This window comes from Callospermophilus lateralis, chromosome 2, assembly GCF_048772815.1.
Source record: "Callospermophilus lateralis isolate mCalLat2 chromosome 2, mCalLat2.hap1, whole genome shotgun sequence".
In the NCBI taxonomy this organism is placed as follows: Eukaryota; Metazoa; Chordata; class Mammalia; order Rodentia; family Sciuridae; genus Callospermophilus; species Callospermophilus lateralis.
Genome location: NC_135306.1, coordinates 112,953,102 through 112,970,868, shown reverse-complemented (window position 1 = coordinate 112,970,868; position 17,767 = coordinate 112,953,102). Strand labels below are relative to the sequence as shown.

The 17,767-nt window shown below is 34.3% G+C and overlaps 1 protein-coding gene across 2 annotated transcripts; it reads right to left on the bottom strand.

Moving 5' to 3' along the window:
* Positions 1–1,282: 1,282 nt before the first annotated feature.
* Positions 1,283–16,655, bottom strand: LOC143391151 (NXPE family member 4-like). Of its 2 annotated transcripts, XM_076843741.2 has the most exons (5): positions 16,560–16,655; positions 7,013–7,746; positions 6,440–6,501; positions 4,854–5,060; positions 1,283–1,818 (listed from the first exon to the last, which is right to left on the bottom strand). In XM_076843741.2, the coding sequence occupies exons 1-5, from the start codon at positions 16,653–16,655 to the stop codon at positions 1,283–1,285; spliced, it is 1,635 nt and encodes a 544-aa protein (XP_076699856.2). The 2 variants fall into 2 exon arrangements, with proteins under 2 accessions (XP_076699856.2, XP_076699857.2); XM_076843742.2 differs by lacking the exon at positions 16,560–16,655 and having other exon boundaries at positions 4,854–5,045; positions 6,428–6,501; positions 7,013–7,419.
* Positions 16,656–17,767: the final 1,112 nt, after the last annotated feature.

Sequence of the window (17,767 nt, the reverse complement as noted above, 5' to 3'; positions counted from 1 at the left end):
TAGAATGGTATTTGGCACCTGATAGAGATTCCATAAATATTTCTGTAGAGCTGAGTGTATAGTGGGCACTAAACTGAAAACTGTGGTTCATTGGCAAATGAATATAAAATGTTTTATCCCCTTCCCAAAGGAAACTTGATAAACAGGCATAAGATGTCTTATTATATTCACTTTTTTCCCCAGATACAGTAAGAGTAGGTTAGAGCCCTGTTGTATAAAATTAAGGAAGAGTATGTTGCCAAATTATTTTGTGATGATTAAATTGTTCCATTCAACTGACATTCTCATATCAGTCATTCCTTTTTGGTCACTTTTTTGGGAAGACCTATTAAAATGCAAATGAGAGTGATTAAAATGTTAACTTTCCTCTGTAGATTATAGGAACCAACATTTTTGATTATGTACAGAAGGGTTTTCAAATATGTTTTAAGTAGTGGAGCTTTTTTGTCTCCCTCAGAAGTGTAATACACACGTAGGACAGAGGGGCTGATACTGGGGCTGGAGCAATGGAAATTGTTCCCAGCCCCCCAGGTACCTCTCCTGTCTCCTCTCCCAGAATCACACAGAGCAGGGTCTTAATTTATAAGATCATAAATTTTAGACTGACCTCTCATTTTGAGAAACAGATGCTTAGAGAACTGAACTGACTCATTCAATCTTAAAATTACTGGCCATAATAGAACTAAGAGCCAGGTCCTTCAATTCCAGCACACTGTGCTTTCATCTGTGATATCCTAATTTTCCTGGATACTAAATGCTGATTATAACCTCTCAGTGGGAGTTCCTATAAGGAGAGAAAAGTTAAAGGTTTCCAGGATTCAAAGACCTTGCTTAGAATTATACTTCTCCCCTAAAGCTGGGGGAGAATTGCCTTGTTAAGACTTCTCTTATCATTTGGAAAAAAGCTTGCATCTTTCTATAGTGGTAGGAATAATGAAATGAAAATTCTTTCTTCAAGTGTTTATTTTACAATTACTTGATAGTTCACATGTACCAGAGAAAAGAGCTTTTACATAGGTGTCTTAGCTTCCCATTGGTGAAGAGCAGCATAACTCTGATTGAGGAGGGTATGACCTTTTTATGACTACTCTTAATTTTATTTGCAAGTGAAATTCCACAATAGAAATAGCTTACTTGGCTGAACTGGTGGATCCATACCAGCCACAGTGAAGATTGTCTTCTCAGCTAACTGGAGTTCTGAGACAAAAATGACACCCAATATGCTAGCAGGCACTCAATAGATCATTTCCCTAAATAAAAGAATTTCAGAGATACGTGCTATCTAGCAGATATAGTTTAAGAATATATTAATTTGATTTCCAACTACATATTGTGGTGGGTGAACATCATTTGTGCCATATGCAATTGTGATATCCCAGGCATCAATGATGCTCACATTGAGATCCTGGAAAATGTCCATCATGACAAGGTTTTGAATGTAACCATGAAAGTCACTTAGTCTTTCTGCATCATTGTGCATCTCCCTGATGTTTTCTGTCTTGATAATGACTGTGGTGTCTGGGCTTCTCAGAAGGAGTCGCTGAACAGCTTTGTGCACATTGAGGGCTCTTCGGATGAAAACATCAATGGGAAAGGGTCTGAAATGCTGTCCCAGAGAAATAACAACAACAGTATTTTTTTCTCCTCCAGTTCTGTCAATGACTCGGGCCATGTACTCAATTTCTTTCACTGAATAAATAGATGATCCAATCAAGGGATAAGCATGTTTTTGCCACTGAATTTTGATATTTCTATCCAAGTCCACAGCTAGTTGGTGTTGCAGTTTTCCATACTCATGCAGATCCACTGACTTGAGTGCTGAAGACAAATAGGCAATCCCAAAATGAGAGGAGAATAAAGTTATATGATTGACAAGTCATGGTGAATGGATATAAATAGAAAACATTATGCTAAGTGAAATAAGCTAGACTAAGACAGTCAAGGGTCAAATGTTTTCCCTCCTCTGTGAAAGCTAGACAAAAATAAGTGGGAAAAGAATAGAAGAGAATATCTCATGAAAGTAGCAGAGAGGTCAGTGGAGTAGAGGAAAGTGATTGAGTGGAAAGGTGGACGGACCGGAAAAGGGAAGAATGGTGGAATGAATCTTACCACACAATCCTGTGAGCGTACACCACAGTGAATTTCACCTTTATAGATCTAAACACACTAATTTATAAAACTGTAAGTAAATAGAAGAAAGATCAGTAGAACAGAGGAAAGGGAACAGGGGTAGGGCAGAGAAGGAAAGAAGAAGTACTGGCAACTGAACTGGAGCGAATTATATTCCATACTTGTATAATTATGTTAAAACAAACCCAATGTTATGTATAACTATAATGCACTAAAAATGATTGACTGACAAAGTCATAAATACAAGAGAAAATATTTGGTGATTATATATAAATAAGCTAATCATGTCTGATTTACTATGGGTTTGATTGAGGGGACTCATTTGAAATTTACTTGAACAATTAAAAATGTTGCACATATGTTATAGATTATGTATGTCCTTCTGCAAAACCATGGCACTGGATGATGGTAAGGCACTGGAAAAATGTCACTGGAGGATAATGTTGTTAGTTTTGTAAGTATTATTTTTGTACAACTTGTTGACTCTAAACTAAAATCATTTGAAGATAAAGATACTAATGTAATTAAATTAAGAAACAAAAGTAAATCTATTCCTCAAACTTCTTGTAAATTCCTTGAAGTCTATTTCTTTTTTAATATTTATTTATGCATTTTTAGTTTTAGGTGAATACATTAGTTTGTTTTTATGTGGTGCTGAGGATTGAACCCAGTGCCTCATGCATGCTAGGCAAGCACTCTACCACTGAGCCACCACCTCATCCCCCTCCTTGAAGTCTAAACAAAAGTTTATAATATAATTCCATGCATATGTTTCCTTCCATATGCATGCAATTGTCTTGAGTAATAATCTATAATAATAATAGTATTACTATTTATTTGTGAAGTCATTTGAGTTTACAAAACCTTCATTTAGACTGAGGCAATCACTCATGTCAACATCCCTCATTTATGTATTTAATTATCATATAATAGGAAAAGAGAGAAAAAATAACCTGCTGAGGACTATACATTTTGTAAACAGTCAGCCTTTAACTTGAAGTTCCCACCATGTCTTGCAAAACTATCCTACCCGATCTTGACACTCCTGAATATAAATATAGCATGAGTAGAAAAGATGAAGTCCTACCATTTTTCAGCATCTCAATTACATTGTTATCTGAATATTAAGGCCAGCTGATTTGTGGCAAAAATATCAGTGGTAAATGTGTATTAAGTGATAATTAATGTTTGGTCACATGTGTTACCTTAGAGATATATTTGAAGTCTTAACCTACTGACTAGAAAACAGACATGCTGGAGGATTGGTTGGTGGAAAATGGCAGAATGATTTTCTTCACTCTGCTTCCAACTTACTTCAGTTGTCTCCTCCAAAGCAGACTCTGGCCAAAAAAGTTCAACTTTGAACAAAACATACAGGGGATGTTTTCCAACTGCAACATCCAAGATGAGCTAAAAGGTTAGGTAACTCAGTACTGCAGTACTCCGTAGAACTAAGAGACCCTCCATTGTAGAATGTGATGCTGACGGTCATCACTAGACCTTTGCTTTTATAACTGAGCAAATTGAGTTCCCAAGGAGTTTTGTCATTTCTCAGATGTCAGGATTGAAAACTCCTCTCTTCTACTGGGAATTCTTAAAACTTGAAATCCAGGTCCTACTGATTTCCCCTTTTTATTAAGAGAATCATCTTTCTTGCTAAGTTGGAGATCCTGAGTAGCTTCATGTCTGGAAGACCAGGATGGAGCCACCATGAAGGCATAGTCCTAAGTAGTAGGAACCGCACCCAGGGACATAGATAGGCAGGGAGTGACAGTTTTCTAGGTAAGATTGCTAAGATCTGTTTTGAGCTATTGTTGGTAAACTCTCAGTTTTGTAAATATAGCAACTGTACTAGGATTTTTCCAGCTGTATTCTGAACCCAACTCTAACATTAACTAATGATAACTGAAATTTCTGTACTCTTTTTTCGGGGGGGGGGGGTGCTTTCTATATACTAATGTGCCTTGCAATGTGTACAATTCTTTATATTCATTTCCTGATTTCACCTTCAAAACAAGCACCATGTTTATTGTATATATGAGAAAATGTGACAGAGAAAATAAATAATAGGCCCAAGGTCATTTTTTTCCAAGTCTAGTTCCATTAGACTCTGAATCCCATGCTTTTAAACACTGTGCCAATGTGATATAAGTTTTACCTTCCTTTTGTATCTGTCATACTATCAGGTGATGATAATAGTGATGATAATTTATATAAAACCTTAATTCTTCACAGATAATAGTCCAAATGCACCCTATGTATTATTTCATTTTACCAGGTTGGTATTTTTTTTCATCTGTAGGTGACAGATGAGTAAGCTTAGGGACGGAATGCTCATGTAACTGGTCCAAGTCAGTCATAAAGGATCTGAAATCAGGTTTTGAACTCAGGACATCTGGATCTAGAATCTACACCCATAATCTTCACACTAACAATAGAAAGTATACAGTTTAATTTCTCAAACCATCTTTAGCTTCATTGATAATTTTCTATGAGTTCTGGATAAATACTGATGTGTGAATTTCTTCTGGACAGGGACATTTTTCTACACTGGCTCTTTTCCATTCCCTGTATTCTTGTAAAGGAAATATCTTGTGAAAAATTTTGGTGTATTGTAATGAAGAAATGTGATAAAGATGAGGCATTTTCTACATTTCTCCCCTACTTGAAAGGCAAGAGAATTTCCGAAGGGAATATGAATAAAAGCTTAGACTGAATCATACTTTTGCTACTGGCTTTGAAGAATTCAATCCATTGGCGGATGGTGGAATCTCCCAATAGGTGTATAAATTTTCCTCTCAGGCACTCATTCACTTTGATTGGAGCTAAGTCACAGGAGACAGGGCTCCATGTTTCTTTCCAGACATGCCCACTGGGGATTGTGGATGTCATTCTAGGCTTGCATTTCTCTTTCACTGGAACTGGATCTTCTGCAAAAATCAGCAAGAAATGGTCCTTCTTAAAATATCAAATTATTCATCAGTATTTCTAAGGAACTTTCTGTGTTTTCTAAGTGTCCTCTTAATAGGGGGGTGAAGATGATGGTTATAGTAGAAAATCCTTACAGAAATATCCTCATAAGTAATAGCTATTTTTTCAGAAAAAAAAATGATCTAATGTGAGTTTCTTAATGTGTATCATTAATGTCCATTATAATAGCACATTTTCTTCCAGGAGAGAAAATGACCCTCTGTTAAAATTTAAGTATTTGTCAGTTTTTTCTATGAAAACAATGTCATCCATTTTTCTACAGAAATTAAAAATAATGCATAGTATCAATTAACTCACTTTTTTCCTTAAGTTTTTCACTCTTTTCCAGTGTATTTCAAACCACTAAAAAAGTCTATAAATTCGTTGAGTTAAATTCAAAATCTTATAAAAATTATTAACAACTTTGGAAACATCCAATCTGTTTGAGTGTGTTTGTATGCTGGAGAGAGTCCTGAGGGTCCATGAAGGGCCTGGTTTTCACCTCCTAATTTAGATCATGAAGAGTCTGAGGTGGCTACAATAGTGAAGTGACAGATTAGGAGCACTGATTGTTTATTAAATGGAATACTTTAGTATTTTAATGACTAAAGTATTAATACTTTAGTATTTAATGACTTTAAATACTTTAGTATTTAAAGGCTTATCCATATATGTGGAGTAAAAAATATCATTTCTACAATAAGGTACCTATTTATATTTTAGGATGTACAAGTACATTAGCAATTAGCTACACTACCAGAGACATAACAGATGTTGCCTTAAATAATTTTAGATGGATTTTTTTCCCTAGGCTTTTTTGAGTCAAATAAATTAAAGAGAAAATAGTAAAAATAAATGTGGAAATTCTACTTTGTATATTGAAGTTGTTTGAAAGGTGAGAAATCAAGAGGAGATAATAACAATAACCAGACTCCTAGGTAGCAGAAAGGAAACCTCTAGATAGTGATTATTGGACTAGAATTGATGCAGGAAGCAGTAAGGGTGGTGTTGTGGAGAAGGGTGGTGTTGGAGGAGGGGGCCTTGTAAAGCCTTAGACTAGAATTTAACAGATTGTAGGTTATTGTGGAAGATGGGCAGGTTATCTATTACCTGATGTGTAGAGTAGATCAATGATGAGAGATACAGTTGCTAAAGAGGCATTTGATATCCTAGGGATTCCAATAATTCACTCTCTTAGTACATGATACCTTGGCTCATATTAGACAAGATAAATGAGCATTTTGCTGATGAAACTAAAACTGAACAAGTCCAACAGAAAGAGGAAAGGCTGTAAGTGTGTCTAGCACTAAGCACCCTCCACAAACACAGGAGCACTTACTGTTGCATTTGGAGACACTAATCACATTGAAGTTTTCCATAATCTCCACACCCACATTTGACCTTCAAAAGACAAGTATAGAAATGAACCTGCTGGTGGCCTCAAATCAGGAAACACTCAAGAAGTCAGAAGATCCAATGTTTCAGTTATTTCTTAGTGATTAGCTAATTATGGTGCCCTCAATTCAGGGCAGGGAGGGAATTTCCTTTTCTTTGCCTATAATTCCATGAGATCCAGGTACCCAGAGGAATGCAAAGACTTAGCAAGATATATATATATATATATATATATATATATATATATATATATATATATATATATATAGTACCCACACATGTTTCTCATTTTTTCTTGGTTTTCATTGTGCCTGTATTTTTCATTTCATTATCAAGGATTAAAAAAACTTGAGGACTTCTGGACAATGAGCCCTGTCCCCAAAATTAATTGACAAATCCTCCCCAAAATGGATCTTCTTAAACAGTACATAAGTTGATTTGCTTATAGGACGTTCCTTTGGACCAACATATGGGAAAAATCAACATATTGCCCTGGTATCTCTTTGTAATTATTTACCTTACAAAGATGGTCCTTTCTTGTTTGCTAAGATAGGAAACTTCCTTGTTCTTGGAATGCATGTGGGTGAGTGCTGCACAGGGAACATGCTGAGGCCTCATGCAGTAGAAGGCTTCTTGGTCTTGAGCATCCAGGTACTGGCATAGTTCAGTGCTCGAGTTTAAAATCAGGGCACAATCAGTATTGACCCGTGTGGACCCACTGATGAACTGGCCTGTGAAGATCACCCTGTCATAGCCTTGGTTCCTTGCCCTCCAGAGAGCCGACACCCCTTCACTGGGGTGGATGAGCAGGAGAGACAGAGAGACCTGGCCCTCCCAGAACAGAGTGAAGCTGACAAGGTAGGTGCCATTGTGGAAGTCTGTCACCTTTCCTGAGGCTCCTGCCTTCAGGGCTGGGGAGGACATCCTGGCCCTGAGGAAGTCCCCTCCATATTTCTTCCTGCGTCCCAGGTGGTCCCTGGCCTCCAGCAGAATATCCAGCTGGTCCCCCCTGCAGTATGTGTCTCTAGGGTTGAGGATGGTGACTGTGCTGTGTTTGGCACTGGTGGTGCTGTTCACATGGGTGAAGGGTCTGGGCGGGATCATCTGGTCTAATTTCTCCCGGATCTTACTTATTCTCAGCTCAGTCTCTGTTGGTGAAGCTGCTGGATTCAGAGGTGCTCCAGGGCTTGAGGACTCTCTGATCACATTCCAGTGATGGAGGGAGATAGGCAAATTGAGGACAGTCCATACCTCAAATGATAAGAGAGAGAATAGAGAACATCAAAAATCTTCCTTTTTAATATCATTTTTATCTTTTATGAAATAATGAGAAGTACTAAAATTAAATGACACTGAGATTTTGTGTTCACATGTGTGCCATACACAACACACTTTTGATACTGTGTTAGTGTTCATTGGCTCATCAATTCTGGAAGAACCATTCAACCCAAATGAGCCCTAGTATCTTCTTTCTTGTAAAAGAAAAAAGTTGTTGTAAAATAGTTGTATAATCTACCTTGCTGGTCAACTATGAAGACCAAATGAGAAAATGTTTTAAACTGTAATGAATAAATGCTTTTGTTTTATTATTTTTATATAAAAACTAAAATTTAGTAAAAAAAAATATTTAATCTCAAAGATATCTAATCTGTTCATCACTATCAGATCTGTCTTACATGAAATGATAGTGGTAGTTCTTTGAGATAAAAGGAAAAAAATGCCATTAATAACATAAATCATGAAAAAAGCATAAGATTCATTTGTAAAGGTACATTTGGATAAGTATAAACTCAGAATCAGAATCCTAGGATACTATAATGATGATGAGGAAATCATATTTCTTCATTATGAAGATAAACAGCAAAAGATTTAAAATAATAATGGCTAAACTAGTTTGTTGAAGAATACAGAATATAAAAGAATGTATTGTGATATCAGAAATTTAAAATATGAGTGGTGTAAAAAGAAACTTTTTCACATGGTGAAACGTAAGCTATTATCAGCTTAAAAGAGAGTATTATAAATACTAGATTTTTGTATGTCTTATGGTAACCATAAAAAATACATTTCTAGTAAATACATAAAATGTAAAAAGTAAGCAATCAAAGCATACCACTAGAGAAAATCACTACTCACAAAGGAAGAAAGCAAGCATAGAGGAAGGGAATAAACACTCTACAAAACAACAGGAAAACAGCAAATGGCAGTGGTAAGTTTTTACTTATCAATAATTACCTATCATAATGTAATAAATTCTCCAAAGGAGATACCATCATAACATCATAACTATATGCTGCCCGCAAGGGACTTCACTTGTAAGAACACACTCAGATTGAAAGTCAAGGAATGGTAAAATACATTCCTTGCACAAGTAAACAAAGAGAGCAGTAGTAGCTATAGTTAAATCAAATGAATTAGATTTAAGTTAAAAATTGTGAATTGTAAAGAAATGTCATTATATAATGATAAAGGAGTCAATTCATTAAGATGATATGATTATATATATATATATATATATATGTATGTATGTATATGTATATATAAAGAAGGTATCAATAGATTTGAGAAAGAGAAATAAACTGCAATACAATTATAGTAAGGAACACTTTAATACCCCCATTTTCAGCTATGGATAGATCATCCAGACAGAAAATCAATAAGGAGACATCATAATTAAAGTACACTTTAGCTGGGCTGGGGATGTAACTCAGTGGTGGTAGTGGCAGAGTGCTTGCCTAATATGTGTGAGGCCCTGGGTCCCTCCCGAGCACCACAAACCAAAAATCAAAACCCTGCACTTTAGGCCAGATGGACTTAATAAACATATATGGAATATTCCACCCAAAGCAGCAGAATATATACTCCTCTTAGGTGCACTCAGGATGTTCTACATGCTAGATCATGTTCGGCCACATAACACATCTTAACATTAAAATCATATCAAGTATCTTCTCAAATGTTATTAAACTAGAAATCAATAACAGAAGGAATTTCAGAAAATTTACAAATACAGAAAAATTAAATACAAACCACCAATAGGTCAAAGAAGAAATTAGAAAGGAGAGTAAAAGAAGTAGCTCAGTGTTAGAGCATCTGGTTAGCATGTATGAGGCACGAGGTTCAATCCCTAGCAACACACACACACACACACACACACACACACACACACAAAACTAAAAACATATTTTCAGACAAATTACTATGTAACCATAGTATACCAAAACCAAGGAAGACAGCAAAAATAATTCTAATTAGGAATTTTATAGCAATAAATACATCAAATAAACAACCTAATGCTATACTTCAAGGACCTGGAAAAACAAGAACAGACTAAGCCAAAGTTATCAAAAGAAGGACATAATAAAGATCAGAGCAGGTAAATGAAATAGAGAATAGAAAGTCAATAGAAGTTATCACTAAAACTAAGTGATTTTAAAAAAATACAAACAAACAAAATATTAGGCAGACTAAGAAAAATGAAAGAAAATATATAAATAAATAAATAATTCAGAAATGAAAAAGTATACCACTGTTAGCACAGAAATACAAAGATCACAAAAGACCACTCTGAATAGGTACATGCCAGCAAACTAGATAACCTAGAAGAGATGGATAAGTTCCTACACACATAACACCTACCAAGACTGAATCATGAAGAATAGAAGATATGAATGCACTAAGAGATGAATGACTAAGAAGATTGACTCACTACTAAAAAGTCTCACATCAAAGAAAAGCCCAGGGTCTAAAGTCTTCACTGCTAAATCCTTCTAAAGAAGAACTAATACCAATCTGTCTCAAGGTATTCCCAAAAAAAAAAAAAAAAATGAAGAGGAGAGAATGCTTCTAAACATTTCATGAGGCCACACTTACACTGAAACAAAACCTGACAGGAACACTAGAATAAAGAAAATTACAGGCCAATATTCCTAATGAACATAAATGCCAATGTCCTTAACATATCCTAGCAAAATGGATTCACCTGCACTTTTAAAGGATAATTCATTACAATCCAGTTAGATCACTTCCAGGGGTTCAAGGATGATTCAACAGGCAAATCTATAAGTGTGATTCAATGATACAACACATTAACACAAGGAAAGGCAAAAACCATATGACAATCTTCATAGATGCAGAAAAATCATGTAACATCTTTGTGTGTGTGTGTTGGAGATTGAACCCAGAGGTGCTATATTCCCATTCCTTTTTTAATTTTTAGATAGGGTAGTTGAGGCTGGCCTCCTGCTTGCAATCCTTCTACCTCCACCTCCTTAGTTTCTGGGATTTAACATCTTTTCAAGATAAAACGCTCAACAAGTTAGGTATAGAAGAAATGTACCTCAACACAATAAAGGCTGCATATGATAAGTCTACAGCTACTCCTCTCTATACTGAATAATTGCAAGTTTTCCTCTAATATCAAGGAAAACTTTTACAACTTTTGGTTAACATGGTACTAGTCAGAACAATTAGGCAAGAGAAAGATGTACAAGTCATCCAAATTGAAAAGGAGAAAGTTAAATTGTTCCTGTTTGCAAATGACATGATCTTTTAATTAGAAACTCCTAAAGATTCTGCCAAAAACCTGTTGGAATAAATAAACAAGTTTAGTGAAGTTATAGGATATAAAATCAACAGACAGAAACCATTAGTATTTTTGAACACTAACAACAAATTATCTGAAAAAAATCAAGAGATAATTTCATTTACAATAGCTGCCAAAAATAAAATTAGATAAAATAAAATATTTAGTAGTAAATTTAACCAAGGAGGTGAAAGACCTGTACACTGAGAGCTACAAATCATTGATGAAAAAACTGAAGAAGATACAAATAAATGGAAAGATATTCCATGTTCATGAATTGGAAGAATTAATAGTGTTAAAACATCCATACTATCCAAAGCAATCTGCAGATTCAATGCAAATTCTATCAAAATACAAATGACATTTTTCATAAAAATAGAAAAATTAATCCCCAAATTTACATGAACTTACAAGAGCCTAAATAACCAAGACTCTCTTTAACAAAAAGAACAAAATTAGAGGTCACAATACTTGATTTTAAAATATACTACAAAGGTCTAGTAATTAAAACAGTATGGTACTGTCATAAAATAGACTGATAAACCAACAGAACACAGCAGAAAGCCCAGAAATAAATACATGTATTCCAGTTCTTTGATTTGTTTTTTTTTTTAAAAGGTATCGAGAACACACAATAGAAAAAGAAAAATTTCTTTAAAAATATCTTTGTGACAACTGGATGTCCACATGTGGAACAATGTAATTATACCCTTACATCATACTTTATAAAGAAATCAACCCAGAATGAATTAAAATTTAAATGTAACACCTGAAACTGAAAAATTACTAAAAGAAGACATTGGAGAAAAGCTTCTTGACATTGGTCTGGAGAATGATTTGTAGATATGAGTGCAAAATATGTTGGTCACTAATTTTCACTTAGGAGAAATATGTTCAAGAAATATATTGTCTAACCTAGTGACAACAGTTAATAACAATGAATTTGTATTCTTGAAAATTGCTGAGGCTGGAGATGTAATTCAGGTGTGGAGTGCTTGCCTACCGTGTGTGAGTCTCTGGGTTTGTTCTCTAGCACCACCAATGCCCTCCCCCACAAAATACCCCAACAAAACAAAACCCAGCAAAAAATTGCTTAGAGGGTAGACTTGAAATATTGTCACCACCACCAAATAATAATAATAATGAGGTAATGCTAATGTTAATTATTTTGATTTAATTATTCCCCAATGTACACATATTTCAAAATATTTCATGCATAATGCATATATATAATTTTCATTTTCAATTACATTTAAAAATAAGAAATAAAATGTTTAAATGAATGGAGCTTTTTTGTAAAAATATCATTATTTCTATTTAATCTTTTTTACTTTGCTTAAACATTCTATGTTATTTTTACTTAGTATTCAGATTGATTTTTTAACACAATACAGAAAAACAGATTTATAGAATGCTTATTTTCTAATCATAAGATAATATCAATATATCATTAAGAATTAAAAGAATGCTGAAAGTGTATAAGAAATGAAGTGAACCAATAATTATACCAACCCATTTATAACTACTGTTAAAATTTTGGTGAATTTCTCTCATTCCTTGTATACCACTTTGCATGATAGTAAATAAATATTCATCATTAAATTTTGAATTTTAATCAGTGACATCAAAATCTCTCAACCTTATGTCAAAGTCCTATATTATTTTAGCCTACAGATATAGCTTAATATTTTACTCATTCTTATATTTTTGGATATTTGTTGCTTTCAGTTTTTTTAACATGTTTAATTCTGTAAAGAATGACTCTTCTTACAAGTCATTTTTTGCAATTCAAGAAATTTACCAAGAATCTCAGAAATAGAATAATTAGTAAAATGTGGTGAACATTGTTAAAGGATTTGACACATACTGTGAAATTGTTAAAAATAAAATTGTTCCATTTTTACATCCAGACCAGAAGTGCATGAGAATTCTATTCTTACTGTATGCTCACCACAGTAGATAGCTCCTTTTTAGAGGCATTTTCCTCTGATGGAAGCTTAGCTTCTTCACTGTCTGGCTATGTAGTTTGGGTCAAGTTCTTAACTTCCCTTGAATCAGTTATATCATCTGAGTATCACATAATACAAAATAAACACTTTATATAGTTATTGTGAGGATTGATGGGATAACATGAAGCATTAGGAATGATTATGTCACATGCTAAGTATTCATTATAACTGTTTCTATTATTTTATAACTAAATATTTTTTGTTAAAAAATACCTTAACATGTCAAATAATAAAATATTTAGGATAAATCATTACTATTTTAATCATTTATCAGGATTTCCAATTAAGGCAGAGTAGTTTTTACTGGACCAATTCTCCTGCAACTACTAATTATAAATTCTGAACAAATATATATTTTAAAAAACAACCCTATAAAAGCAGTGGAGAATGAGCACAAGCAGGTAGGAGGTGGAGGGCAGTCGATACCTGGAAGAATGGGCAGCACAGGACTTGCATTCTAAGTGCTGACTGAAATTCTTTAGGCTGTAGGAAACTCAGAACCTCAGCACCAGAAGCAGGAAATATATAGATAAATATAAAAGACTGTTTCTATTTCTTTAAAGTACCTATGTTTATTTAGTAAATTAAAGACTATAAATTTATAATAATATAACAACTATAGCCCAAAGAATAGGATCGGATATAAAGAGAACTAAGTGGTTGAAAGGTTATTACAGATTCCATAAAGTGACATATTAATAATTGTAAAAGTTAAGAATGTGTGATATGATCCCTAAAGAAACTAATGAAAAAGCAACATAGAAACTAAAAGGACATATAAAAAAAAATCAGTAAAACTCAAAATAAGCAGGAAAAGGAAAATAGAGAAACAAAAAAATAAAAGGACAGAACAGAAAAGAAAGAGCAAAGTGATCAATCTAAATTCTTCCATTTTAATAATTCCATTAAATGTAGGTGGACTGCCTGCCTCACTAAAAAGCAGAAACAAAAAAAGCAAGAGCTAATCATTTGCTGTCCGTGAGGAAGACCACTCAAGTGTAAAGTTACCTCTAGGGTAAATAATATTCCATATTCCTTACAGACAGCGATAGACTATAGAAGGGACAAAGTGTATCTTTAGAAATAAAGATGGCCATTTCATCGTGTTAGAAGGATCAATTTGTCAGAAACCATAGCAATCATACATGTGTATACACTTACACACACATGTACTTATAAATGAAGCAAATTTTGACAAATTAAAGGGAAAATCCACAATCATAATTAGAAATGTAATAATCGCTGTCAGTAGTTGCTACATGAACTATATGATAAAAGGAGCAAGGACCCAGAGGATCTTAACAATGTTTTCATAATAGTGTGTTTGAAACATCATACCACATTATCAGGTATGCATATATTATTTCAACTTTAAATAAAAATAAGAAGTGATTTTTAGAATGGTAGAATTATTTTCTGTGCTCATAATTTTGTAGAAAGAAAACAAGAAAAGTCTGATTTAAGATGAAGGACTAAGCAAATAATGAAGTTTCAATTTCTTGCCAGGACAGAAGAGAACTTCACAAATTTTATTCTGGGAAACAGAGATACCTTAATTGAACCAGAATTAGTGGGGAATCTCCAGAAAAATTAAAGACAGATGAGATTAAATCAAGAGAGAAAAATCATAGTTCCAAACACAGATAAGGTTCTACAAAAGATGGAAGCTATAGTATAAATATACTTTCCATTCTCTAAGAGATGGTGGTGGCATTAATGAATCAAATAGAGATCCTGGAAAGTTAAAATTTTATGGTTCAATATGTAAAAATCAATTGTGTTCCTCCACACCATGACTAAGCATTAGAAACTCTCATTTTAAAAAGAACAGCATATACAAACAAAATATTATAGCAACATATAATTACAAAATACATAGGAATAAATCTAACAGAAAATGTGGGAGATCTGTAGGCAAAAACTATAAGATTTACTGATAGACTTGAAGAAAGACCTAAATAAGTAGATATTTGATGTTGCTCAATAGAAAAATATAAACATCAGTTTCCATTTGACTTACGTAAGGTGAAGTCATGTTTATAAAATTCAAATCGAATTTTTTTCAGATTTAATAGGCTGACTCTAAAAAGTGCAAGAGAGAGTAAAGAGCTAAAATCTTCTGAAGTGAAACAAACAATGGTAATGTGACCTGCAAGCTTTCAAGACTAATTTTGAAGCTCTGTCAGTAGTAACAATGTAGTGTTGGCACAGGGAAGACAAAGTGGTCAATGGAACAGAACAAGAGCCCCAAAGGGACCTTCACTTGCTAGACCACCCTGGAGATACGAGGTGGCATGCCCTAGAAAGAAAGGACTACATTAAATAAAAGGAAGTTGCTATCTATATGGAAATAAAAGAATAACAGAAGGAAATAAAAACAAAATAAAGCACATGCATTGAAAGGTTAAATAACAAAAGCAACATTTTTTATTAGAGCATCATAATTATACATAGTAGTTGGGTTCACTTGGACAAATCACACATGCAAGGAATTTGATTTCAATTCCAAGACCTCCTTCCCCCTGCCCCCATACACCCTCCTCTAATCTACTAATTTTTTCCTTTCTTCTATATATACATAAAAGTAAAATTCCCTTTGGTACTTTATATGTGAATATAACATGATTTTATTAAATTCATTCTATTTATCTTCCTTCTTCCCTTCCTTCCTCACTCTTGACCTCCTTCTTCTATTCCACTGATTTTCCCTATGTCTTTCTGATATCCCATCTCCTTCCCCACAGCTTTTCTTACTTTGCTTTGCTCTAGGTTCCACATATGAGAAAAAACATTCCACCCTTGATTTTCTAAGTCTGGCCTGTTTCACTTCACATGATTTTTCTCTATTTCCATCATTTACTGTCAATTTCCTGTGCCAATACTACACAATAGTAAATATCATGATTTCATTCTTATTTATGGCTGAGTAAAACTCCATTTTCTTAATCCATTCATCTATTGATGACCATATGAGTTGATTCTGCAATTTGGCTATTATGAAGCATGCAGCTATAAACATTGAGGCGGCCATATCACTATGATATGCTGATTTTAGATCTTCAAAAGCAGCATTTAAGTTTCAATAGAATGTTTAGACAAACAGTCTGATATTGGAGAGGGGAAATATTTCTCTTCAAAGTAAAAACGCAGATAAATTTTACTAAATGAAAATAAACATTTTATTCTTCAGATGTTCTCTTAAAGAAGGTGAAAATACAGGTTAAATGTTGTGAAGAGATAGTTGTGATGAATAAATAATCAACAAAGGAACAAGGTCTATGAATAAGCACAGTGTTACCCTCTCACATGCTGCTTAATGATTTTCAGTCACTCTGCTTCTTAAAAAGTGTGCACGCCTTTGAAACTCCCCTACTACGTTTTATAGGTCTTGAAGTCTGGACTTTCCTAGAACAGGTGAGGTATCAAATAAAAATATACTTTTGCAAACACAGAAAGAAAGCAATTCCTACCTTTGTGGACTTTTGGAGAACTGTAAAAGTGATCAAGAAGGCTAATATAAGCAGCAGTAGCCACAGTGACTTCCGATTGGTCACAGTTGTTTTCATGATCAGGACTCTACAAGAGACAACAAAACAAACACACAATGGAACAAAACAGAAAGAAAAACATGGAAACACCCGAAGTGCTTGTGCCTCCTCAGATGAGTTCCTCCCAGAGGTAAACCTTGGTCCTCCCAGCTGCCCTTGCTGTCCCCTAGCAGCTGTTCATGTTGATCAGCTTGTACTTTGCCCAGGAAAGTCATTCCACGCAGCCCACCATGGACTCTAAGGAACTGAGCAGCTAAGCACCTAAAGGGTGCAGGGATGCTCATGGTGAAGGTGAAGCCTCCAGCTTATGTGTCTTCTCTCATGGCTCCTATTCTCTTCCTTAAACATCATGAGCAGACGGAAGAACTTGAGTAAATATTGACCCTGAGATTCATATTATCTCACTGATCTTCTTATGTAAATTGACCATTCAGCTTCCCCAATCCCAACTGTAAATTTGTTTTCTTGTCTTACTCTGAGACTTTCTGGCACCCATCAACCTTGAAAATAACTATTTTAAAACTTGTATCTATTACTTCCTTTTAAAATTGTTTCAGGCTTTATCAGCATTTTTCTTCAATTCACATGATTTGTCTTTGACTTGCGATTTCAACTTGTCATTTAAAATCAGGTTGCTTGGCAAAGTAAGCCAATCCCCCAAAACCAAAGTCCCAATGTTCTCTGTGATGAGTGGATGCTGACCCATAATGGGGTGGGCGTTGAGAGAATGGAGGAACTTTGATTGGGAAAAGGGGAGGGAGGTGAGGTGAGGGAGAATGGGGATAGGAAAGCTGGTGGAATGAAATGTCATTACCCTAGGACTGCATATGTGGTGCAACTCTATGGTATACAATCAGAGAAATGAAAAGTTGTGCTTCATTTGTGTACAATGAATGAAAATGCATTTTTCTATTACGTTTAACTAATTAGAACAAATTAAAAAATAACTACATGTGAGTAAATAAAAGAGGCAAAGGAAAAATTCTAAATAAATAAATAAAATCAGATTGCTTGGGCTGAGGTCATCACTCAGTAGTTGAGTGCCTATCTGGCATGCACATGGCCCTGGGTTTGATCCTTGGAGTCATAAAAATAAATAAATAAATAAAGTTAAAACAGATTGCTTAATG